The 11,154-nt window shown below is 35.6% G+C and overlaps 1 protein-coding gene across 1 annotated transcript; it reads left to right on the plus strand.

Annotated features, from left to right (window-relative positions):
- Window positions 1-250: 250 nt before the first annotated feature.
- On the plus strand, window positions 251-5,447 carry LOC126622023 (PI-PLC X domain-containing protein At5g67130-like). The gene is made up of 9 exons (XM_050290669.1): window positions 251-460; window positions 547-612; window positions 760-882; window positions 991-1,128; window positions 3,542-3,640; window positions 4,061-4,364; window positions 4,585-4,808; window positions 4,926-5,012; window positions 5,207-5,447. Exons 1-9 carry the CDS (start codon window positions 452-454, stop codon window positions 5,366-5,368), a joined length of 1,212 nt encoding a protein of 403 aa, XP_050146626.1. The 5' UTR covers window positions 251-451; the 3' UTR covers window positions 5,369-5,447.
- The last annotated feature ends 5,707 nt before the right edge of the window (window positions 5,448-11,154 follow it).

The raw sequence follows: 11,154 nt of genomic DNA on the forward strand, positions 1-11,154 counted from the left end.
AAATTAGCGATCTCCTGGTGGCTCTCAAGACCAAATATATAAACATAAAAACAACACACATTTCATGTTGATCTAAAAGAGGAAGAGGGCAAGAAATTTGTAACATTAAGAACATTCTAATTTGCATTTGACTTCTTAAGTTCGATTTTTTTAATATTTAAAAAAAAAAAGAAAAAAAGAGAGAGGTTCTAGGGTGGGACCGCACTTGATCAAGTCATATAATTACTTGTTTTTATTGTGAAACATCCCCCAACTTTGTTTCCCACAACACTTGTTACATAATATAACTCAAACATTGGGTGATTTATAGAGGGTAAGAGGAGTCCTCAACAAATTGTATTTCTTTTCTTCATTTGTTCTTGTAACAGAGGACTCCTTTCTTTCTTTTTACTTCATAATTTCCCTGAATCTATAGCGTCTGTGGAATTAAAGCTCACCACCTAACACTTCAATGGAGCACGTAATTAACAACTTCTTCTCCATCACCTCCTTCTAGCTCCATCACCTTCTCGCACACTTGTTTATTTTATATTTTTTTACTTGCAGAGACTTATTTTTGTTGCAACTCTGTTATCTACTATTTCACTCCTCGATCTTTCTTCAGCTCGCGAGGTATTAACCTCTTGATTTATTTCTCTCATCTCTCTGATCTAAAACTGAAAACCCTTTTCATATCTTATTAATTCTGTACATTTTCCACAGCCTTAAAACCCATTTTTCCTCAGTTTTTTTTTTTTTTTTGTCTTCTGCAATTTCCAGGAGGGACAGAGATGTATCAAGAACAGCGACTGCGACTCGGGATTGCACTGCGAGACGTGCGTTGCAGACGGCAACGTGGTGCCCAAATGCACCAGAATCAAACCCATCAGCCCCATTTCTCAGGTTCCCATAAATCCAACTTCTTTGATTTTCCATTTTTTTTTAGAGTTTTGGTCTTTATTTTTGTTTCTGTCTGTCTGATGGGGTAGTTGTGCATTTATACAAGAGCAGGTTCAAACGCTACCGTTTAACAAGTATTCATGGTTGACAACCCACAATTCGTTTGCAAGGTTAGGTGACAGGTCGGCGACTGGCTCATTGATTATCGCTCCTACTAACCAGCAGGACTCCATTACTGAGCAGCTTAACGTATGTCTTTGTTTCTCCCTTTCTGTTTCTTTTGTTTATGTTATTTTTCTTTTCTTGTTTAATTTCTGGGAAATAATAAGGAACTTGATGTTTGAGGAACAAAACTCTGTTTAGAATTCTAGGCGGTTGACAGAGCGGTGTTTCCTTGTCGGTTATGGCATTTGATGGCATTCATCAATGGCCCTTTATTAGAAAAAAGACCAGACACACATTCATTCTGTCAATCACACTGATCGAATGAATAAAAAAATATTAGAGAAAAATCAATAAGGGTATGTAGGAGGAAATGTGGGTGTGTGACTATCCTTAATAAATGAGGTAGATGGAAATGTGATTTTCTTTTTCTTTAAAAAACGTTAAAAGGAATCGCTTAGTGCTACGATTTATTGAGATTTTTGATACTTATTTTATAAAAGAAAGATTTTAGATTCGAATATCGTGAATGGAGAGTTCGATAATAATTTATCTCCCCTAAACCTGCACTTGTAAATAAAGTTCTAAATGGTGCTTAGGTGCTAGTCGGCAGCTTTAGGAGCCCAAGCGGGGGCCTAGACGATTTTTCCTTATTTTTATAAATATGAGTATACTTATTTATATGTTATATAATAAATTTAATTAAAATATATAATTATATTGGAAAATATAAGTATTAAAATAGAATAGTATATAAATTATAAAGTACTAGAATATATTGAAAATATGAGAACAAGCATATAAATATGTATTTATCTAAATATCCAACAAGTCTCTTACAATTTATTTAAAATATAAAATGCAAAATGAAAATTATCTATTTTTTGTTTAAGTGAGAGTCGCGACTCTAAGTCATTTTCTTAGAAAAAAAAAAAGCAAAAAAAGTCACAAAACTACCAAGCCCGCCCAGGCTACTTATGTCCACCTTGGCGAGTGTAGGTGCCCTTTCTTATTTTTTAAATGCATAGAGAATCTCTTCCAAAAAAAAAAAAAAAACTCATAGAGATTAATCGCAACGGTAGCCACTCGCCTACTACCTAGGCAGATTTTTAGAACACTTGCTCAGAAGTTTAGTGTTCTATATGAAATTAAACTCTTACTAAGTATGAAATAACTCTACAAATGGAATTATAAATTCTCACCAATGCTTGAATTCAATGTTTAGTTAGACACATGTATATTTTGTCACTTAGTATCGTTACGCAAAGATACATAGTTACAAACACTTGTGCTATGGACGTAACGTTCTTGTTCTCCTATGGGATAATGTGCGTGTGCGTAATAAATTTGATTTGGATCACCACTTGAATTAAAAATTGAGGTAGGGCAATAGTTGAACTATTATTAATAGGAAATGATAGTTCAAGGTTCATATGGGGCCTAATAAGTAATGATAAAGACTCATGCATGTTGGTTGTCACGCTACTTAAGGTTTTGGTGTGAAAAGGAAAATGGACAATGTCCTACATTCAATTAAGGAGGACCAATCCTAAAGTGAAATAACCGTATGACTATGTCTTTGGATTTCTTTGTTTTTTTAATTTGTTTTGAAAATGGACTGATGGCTTCACCACGACAGTCGACCATTTCGTGGAATGGAAAGACTTACATATGCATTTAAGCCCCCTCTTAGTCACCATCGTATGATTCACTAGCACCAGAAATTGAACCCAGGACGTGCCGTATAGAATACTGGGGTGGAATTTGTCCTCAACCACTGGATTACCCGGTGGTGGTTATGATTAGTCTTTGGTTGGCTGTGGTGACCCTTATGTTGCCATGAAAGTTAAGTAATCTAAGATTACAAAAGCACTTGAAACCCAGATAAAGCTTAAAAAAACTCAAAAACAAAAGCACTTTTTTTTTTTAAGAAAGGAAAATATTTGTTGAGTCTTGGCTTTGGCGGCAAGAATAGCCATCAGATTTGTGCTTTTGTAGAACCGTGGAAGGATGTTCAAGGGTTAGACTTTCTACCTACTGCATAATATGTTTGGATATTAAAGTTGTTATGGATTAGGTATTGTTTTGACTTTAATAATTCCCTCTTGGTCGATTGTCTACAAAAGGTCGTACCCAGTGCACAAGGCTCCCGCTTTACGCAGGGTATGGGAGAGGTGAATGTCGGCTAACCTTACCCCTATTTTATGGAGAGGCTGCTCCCAAGTCTTGGTCGATTGTCTAATATTCAAAAAAGAAGAAAATAATCATAGACTTTGATGATTAGAAGCTCCAGAAGAACCTATGTACCGTACGTATACTACGATGATGACGACAATTACTTGCAAGATGCACCTATCATACTTGCATTATAGTACATAAGCAAGACTGCCAAATAACGATAATAGACCGATAAAACAAAGGGAATTTTTAAAATAATTATGGCTATATGATAAATTTTCAATTCTTAAATTTGTGAATTAATTGCTATATCATCTTGCAGAATGGTGTTAGAGGGTTAATGCTGGATATGTATGACTTCCAAAATGGTATTTGGTTATGTCACTCGTTCGGCGGCAACTGCTACAATTACACATCTTTTGTAAGTATTATATGGCTTCCAAATGATATTTTTGTATATACGCAAAAGGATGACTTTGTGTTGTGATGTAAATGCATGGGTTGCTTATATTATGCGACTACCCATTGAAGATTTAACTCTTGAAGGATTATTCTTGCAAAACTTTACCAAACTGAAAAATCTTTTAGTTATTTAACCGTGATCAAATAAACAGACAAACACAATTCTACTGAAATTATCATGATGACAGTTAATTAGCTAAACGATTTTTGGTTTAATTGATTTCTACATCCTGTGAAGGGTAAGAAACAGATGCTTCTCAAGTTAAGTCTTCAACTTAAAACGTTTATCAATGACTTCGCTATTTGTGACTCTGCTTAGATTTATTGAAAAGATTTCGTTTAAGAATAGCAGTACTAAATCTGCAATCTGGTTTATCAGCAACCCGCCATTAATGTGCTCAAAGAAATTCAAGCCTTTCTTCAAGCAAACCCATCAGAGATTGTGACCATCATCATTGAAGACTATGTTACATCACCAAAGGGCTTGACCAAAGTGTTTGATGCAGCTGGCTTGAGAAAATTCTGGTTCCCAGTGTCAAGAATGCCAAAAAAAGGCGGGGATTGGCCGACGGTTGCTGATATGATCCAGAAAAATCAGCGTTTGGTGGTTTTCACTTCAAAACGAGCAAAGGAGGCAAGTGAAGGGATAGCCTATGAGTGGAACTATGTGGTCGAAAACCAATGTGAGTCCTATCTTTGACTTTGAACGCTCTATTTGTATTTTTTTTGTACTTATGTCCAAAATTACGTCGTTTTAGGGTTTTATTTAATCCTATAAACATAAATCTTTGACCCCAACATGCTTAATTCTAAACTCTAAAACGATTAACATGAACTTGACACAAAAAACACAAACAGAAGACCCTATTTCTTAATATAATTCTGTTTTGAGTGAAACTGTAGATGGAAAGGGTGGAATGGTTGCTGGATCATGTCCAAATCGCGCCGAATCATCTTCCATGAACACAACATCAAAATCGTTGGTCTTGGTCAACTATTTTCGAGATGCTCCCGATATAACCCAAGCTTGCAAGGATAATTCAGATGCATTGCTTCGCATGGTGAATACGTGTTATGATGCGTCTTCTAAAAGATGGCCCAACTTTATTGCGGTTGATTTTTACAAGGTATGAATTACTTTTAGAAATAAACTTACTAGCAAAAATTATGTTGATGCTCATTGTTTATATGTGTGTAGAATTATATATGTATTCATTTATTCATTTCTGTAACCTACCTTCTAGAGGAGTGATGGTGGGGGAGCTCCTAAAGCTACGGATGTCGCAAACGGTCATTTAGTTTGCGGGTGTGGAACCATTGCTAGCTGCAAGGTGAGTAATATATGATATTCGGTATATAAATATCCGGTAATGTGATGCATATGTGGTTTTATATGACAGTTTGATATGTTATGTTATCACGCTATCAATCTGGACAAGACATTCAAGCGATAATGAACCTAATTTCTGGTCATTTACGTGCATGGTAATCATAAATTCATAATTACGTGTTCTTGTGTACGCAGACCAATGTGAGCTTTGGAGTATGTCCACAGCCTGAGGCTGAAGTTGTCCCAAGAACTGCACCATCAACAACAAACTTTGGTTATTCGAATACGGGACCAGTTCAGCTGCTGTGGTTGTTTGGGACTCTTCTTGTGACACTTCTAATGTTGTTTTCGCTGTAGACTTTATAACCTGAAAGTATTCTCTTCTAAATTCATAACTCAGTGAAAAGAAAAAGGGAATTCTAGTTTCTAACCAAAATCAAGTTTGACTGTCAATGGTATTTGAATTAGAGTTTAATGGGATTCATGTGTTCCTTAAAAAGAAATATAAAGAAAAACACCTTACACAAATGCAGTTATGGATTTTATATTTCCGAGAATGGTGGTGCTATCCAAACACACATATTTACCTTTCACACACATCGCTCAATTTTTTGCCATTAAATCAAATAAATTGAAAAGGTTCACGGGAAAAAAATTAACAGGTGGTGCGTGAAAGGTATAAGAAGGTGTAGGGATAGCACCACTCTTCCTAAAGTTGTGATGGGTACTCTTTCTTAGTTACTAAATTGTTCTAGTTGGGACATTTGGTTGGTGATCACCATGTGACTGTAGAACTAACGAATCATATTTATTTTATACGTACTTTGGCTGCAGACTCAGAGGAATGTATGTCGACTTTGGCTGCGAGTTGGAATTAATGGTTTATCATATACAAATATAATGGTTACCCCTAGGTTAGAGGTCATGGGAACATTAATATATTAAAGGAAAAGTTTTATAGTGCAAAATGCTTTCTGACCTTTGAAAAACTAGTTTCTTATGTGTGGGTTGCACATGTTTTATTTTAAAGGTTGGTAAACCGATGAATCGTATAAAGTTCATAAAAGCTTGAACTTAGACTCGGAGACTATTATACAATGCATGATTTTGTTTTTTCTTTCTTGTGATTTTGTTTTTTTTCTTAAGAAAATGATATTTTAAAGGGTAAATTACATAATACCCCATCAGGTTTGAGGTCTATTACAACCTCATACAACATTTTTAAAACATTTCACTTTTATACATTACCTACTATGTTATTTCAATATAGTACTTCCTTTACATTTTCCATCAATTGATCTGTTAAGAGTTGATGTGGCTGCCATGTGGCAAAAAAAAAATTATACATTAAAAAAAAATATAATATTAACCCTATTTAAAAAAAAAAAAAACCCAAACCAAATCCAGAAATCGTCTTCCCATCCCCATCCCCTGCCGCATTCACTTCTTCTCCGTCCCTTCATCTAAAAGCCTACAAAACCTTAATTTTCCCCCCAAATCTCACGCAAAAGTCACAATATCCTTATTCCCCTATCCGACAAAATAAAACAGAAATTAACAAAACCCTAATCCCCCCCCCCAAGATCTCACACACAAAACACAAAACTCCAATTAGGGCTTACTCACAGCAAATCAGCTTTAGAGAGTTAGGCTTACAACATCGACAACCACAAGGAGTAGAGCTTCGAGCTTCGAGTTTCATTTGCTTTTCTCTACGATTAGATCTTGTTCCTTCTTTGTTATTCTTTACTTTCTCTCTCTAAAACGTTTCACAATCCCTATTTTCTCTGTTGTTTTTCTTCTGGCGCTTCACGGGTCTTCGGATTTTAGGCTCCAGGGGCGGGTTTCTTGGCCTCAAGCCTTTAATAGATCAGGAACTGATCTGGGAAGAGCAGTCGCATGGATATGGGTCGTGGTCCCGGTGTGGGTATGGTAGGTAGGAACGATGCGACCATTTTTCGTTGATGTTCCTCTTGAATTGTTTGATAATTAGAGCCAATTTATTTTGGATTTTGATGATGGGGATGATGGGGATGATGAGATTAAAGAGGAGAGGAATTTGGCAATGGAGAAAGGCGGCGAAGTACGATGGAGAAAGGAAAGGAATTTAGCAATGGAGGAATTTGGGTGAATGCGGCTGGGGATGGGGAAGGGGAAGACATGGGATTTTGGGTGGGGAAGACGATTTTTGGGTTTGGTTTTTTTTTATTTTTTATTTTTATTAAATATGGTTAATATTATAATATTTTTAATGTATAAAAAATTATTTTTTTGCCACATGGTAGCCACATTAGCACAAATGTGGCAGCCACGTCAGCTTTTAACGAATCAATGGATGAAAAATGTAACGGAGGTGCTATATTGAAATAAAATAGTAGGTGAGGTATGAAAGTGAAATGTTTTAAAGATGTTGTATGGAGTTGTAATAGAACTCAAACCTGATGGGGTATTATGTAATTTACCCTATTTTAAACTACTCTAATTTATAAAAAGAGAACTTTGAACTCAGGTGTAAAAGAGCGACACACTGCCTAGCAACTAGATTAATTGGTTACCCCTATTCCCAACCCTTAAGAATATATTTAAATTACGAATGTGCCGCTATCAGTTGAGATATGAAATTTAATAACTTGTGAATTGGCTGGGGAACTAGCCCATATTGATTTTTTATGAGAAATACCTAGAAATAAGACAATTTCTTAATCTTGGGACAAAATACGACATTTCGAATATGCACACGGCATGCACAATAATCAGACAGAAATAGGATTTTTCCTACACCTTGAAATGACTTAATTGCCCTTGTATATAAATGGGTTATTTCCTCCCATTTTTTTATTTCCTCACATTCATTATGGCTAGCTTCCCCCTCTCTATCCCACACGCATTGGGTGATTACTTTCTCTTTGAAAATGGCTTGTTTTTTCTCCTTTTAGATTCCACCATCTAGTCCTTGGGCACTTCCAGGTCTTGTTCTTTTTTCTCTCTCTTTTGATATGTACATCCCTTTCTCCCTTCCTCTCTCTCTTTTCTCACTTTCTCCCTCATGCACTTTCTCTCATTTTCTCACTATGTAGACACGGTGCACAGTCATCTCGACCAACTTCATCCAAATCGAAATCACCATCAATTTCATCTCATCCTTATGAGTCCAAAACACCTAGCCTTGTGATGAATCTCATCTCCGATCGTTGGATCGAAACTTAAGCAGACCGCGAGTTTTCCGACCATTTTCCGACAACACGGTAAACGACCGACGCTCGAGACCACCACTATTGGACTCACATCGAGGGTGGGAACAAAGCCCCATCATTAAATGCTGGTGTTTTGTTGGATGAATTTTTCAGGATTTGCTCACTGTATATATACGACATGCACATGATATGCTCACAGATCTGAGCCAACCCAAAAACCCAGAACTTACAGCTCTATTTTTGAAATAAAAAAAATGACGTCATCACCTATGACGTCACCACCATATACACTATATGCACACCACATGCACATTATAAGTGCAGTACATGCACATAATATGCATAGAACTGGAGATTGAGCAATGAGCTCATTTTCACATTAATAAGAAACTTTAACGGCAACCTATTGGTATAGTGGATACAATTAAAACATAATTGTTATGTATATACAGTTACATTGGCAGTTTGAAAAATCTTGTTACGTATATCAATCTCCGCTTAATCGTGCACATGGAAAACATGATATTCATTGTTGTTATTTCATGGACACGCATGATCCTTAACGTCCTCTAAGCTTTTTCTTAATTTTATTTTTCGCTAAGGCCAACTAGGTTGTGGTCATACTCGCTAAATTCCGAGGCACAACGTATGTGCATCATAACTAGTGAACATTCCCATTTCTCATATTAAGATGTGGCTATGCACACCATATGCACATTACGGAAAAAATTTCACAAATTTATTGGACACTTAAGCCAGAAATTGTTCCATCTCAGTTTTGTAGCATGTCAAAACTTGAAATTTATTCCACAACCCATAGGCCCCAATATAAAACACAAACCCAAATTTAACTTCTAAGTATTAATTCATTTGATTTCGAAGAGAGTAAAGTCCAAAGAGAGGTGAGAAGAGTGAAACTGAGTTTTGGGTTGACCTCATGCCTCTGATTTCGAACAAAGGGATGCAAGAGAGAAGTGATAAGAGAGCTGGATTTTGTACCATATTTTCTGTTTTAGTCGGAAAGTTCCATTTTTTCCAGCGACTAAAGCTTCGGCATGCATACTAAAGTAGGGTGTTTAGTTCCAAGTTCATTCATCAATGATTTATGAAATAAATGGGTTGTTTAAAGATTAATTAATATTTAGAAGTTAAATTAGGGTTTGTGTTTCATGTTGAGACCTATGGGTTGTGGAATAAATTTCAAGTTTTGACGTGCGACAAAACTGGGATGGAACAATTTCTGGTTCAAGTGTCCAATTGCATAAATTTGTGAATTTTTTTTTTCGTAATATGAGAAGCAAGAATATTCACTAGTTATGATGCACGTATGTTATGCCCCGGAATTTAGCGAGTATGACCACAACCTAGTTGGCCTTGGCGAAAAAAAAGAAAATAAGAAAAAGCTTTGAGGACGTTAAAGATCATGCGTGAAATAATGACAACGAGTGTCATGTTTTCCACATGCATGATTAAGCGGTGATTGATATACGTAACAAGACTTTTCAAACTACCACATTAACCTTATATACGTAACCACACTGTTATGTTCATTCCGAGTGCAATATATGGTTAGTATAATGGCACAAGTAAGGGTGTCGAACCACAGGGACTGATTAGACCTTTATAAATTACTAGCCTTGAAAGAACCCTAACTAAGCAATAAAAATAACAAATTGAATGTAGGTTTTGTGCTATTAATGAGAATAACTAAAATGCAAGAAAAATGTAACAACAAATGAAATGTTGATTGAGAAACGATGAGGATGGATCCAGGGATTTCGAGTTCACCATTACAAAACCAATTCCATGTTTATAAAGTTAAACCATATTCAATTACCAACCTATTTCCAGAGTTCGTTTTACATATATGATCAGCCATATGATGTGTGGTTTTGATCAAATTCTCCTAATCTACAACCTAATTGGGATGTTCAACTTTGGTTCCAAATTAAGAGTCTTTAGCATGTAAGAAAACATTAAAGAACTAAAGAAAATACATGGAAGGATGTTTGCATAGCATTCTCTTCATTCATTCACATGTCTACCAAGATTAAGTATGATGTTTACTATAATCTTGATCAAATGATCTGTAAGAAACCTTAATGGTGATCAATCATTAAAATTAACAACAAATTTAACATAAGATTCAGTGAATGAAACAAGAGACAGATTGATGAATTGAATATTTTAACATAAAAACATGGGTCAATTGTGCAAGGTTACATCGAAATCCCTAATGAATTTAGTTACCATCATGTTCACAGAGATGAAATTGGAAATAAACAAAATGAGTGAAAATAAATCAAAGAGAGAGGAAACCCTTGAAGCAATTCTGATGTTGAACTTCTCCAAGAACAGCCTGTCGAGATTAGTCTTCGGTGATGTTGGAGTGTATAGAATGGGTGGAGTTTTGAGTGTGGATGAAAAGAGAGAAAAATAGTGACTGGAGTTGTGTAATTCGCTCAGAATGAAAGGTGTGTGTAAAAGTGGCTGAAAGGTTAAAGACAGATTGCCAATACACCCCAGTAATTGGGCATTTAATTCCCACATTTTTTTTTGTTGTTATTGGTTTTATAAAGAGCCATATTCATCACCATATTCAGGTTCCACTTTTAATTCTTTGTCTACATCAGCATCCTCATTCAATTCTCCAATTTTAGCACCATTTTGCCTTATTTGTCCTTAACTGAGCTCCAAAATACGATTAGCTGCACACTAACACAAAATAGGGTAAATTGCAACTAGTTTAACTCAAAAATATCACAAAGGGACTAGGAAGGGATGGTATAAATGTATGAAATATATGAGTTATCACCCATTATACCAATAGGTTGCCGCTAAAGTTTTTTATTAATGCGAAAAACAGCTCATTACTCGATCTCCAGTTCTGTGCATATCATGTGCATGTACTGTACATATGATGTACATATAGTGTATATGGTGGTGATG

The sequence above is a fragment of the Malus sylvestris genome, chromosome 5, assembly GCF_916048215.2.
Source record: "Malus sylvestris chromosome 5, drMalSylv7.2, whole genome shotgun sequence".
Taxonomy (NCBI): Eukaryota; Viridiplantae; Streptophyta; class Magnoliopsida; order Rosales; family Rosaceae; genus Malus; species Malus sylvestris.

What these genes read in the sequence shown, in the direction of transcription:
- LOC126622023 (XM_050290669.1), top strand. An exon ending in ATCTTTCTTCAGCTCGCGAG is followed by an intron (nt 613 to 759) that starts GTATTAACCTCT and finishes TGCAATTTCCAG; the next exon opens with GAGGGACAGAGATGTATCAA. An exon ending in TTGCGGTTGATTTTTACAAG is followed by an intron (nt 4,809 to 4,925) that starts GTATGAATTACT and finishes CCTACCTTCTAG; the next exon opens with AGGAGTGATGGTGGGGGAGC.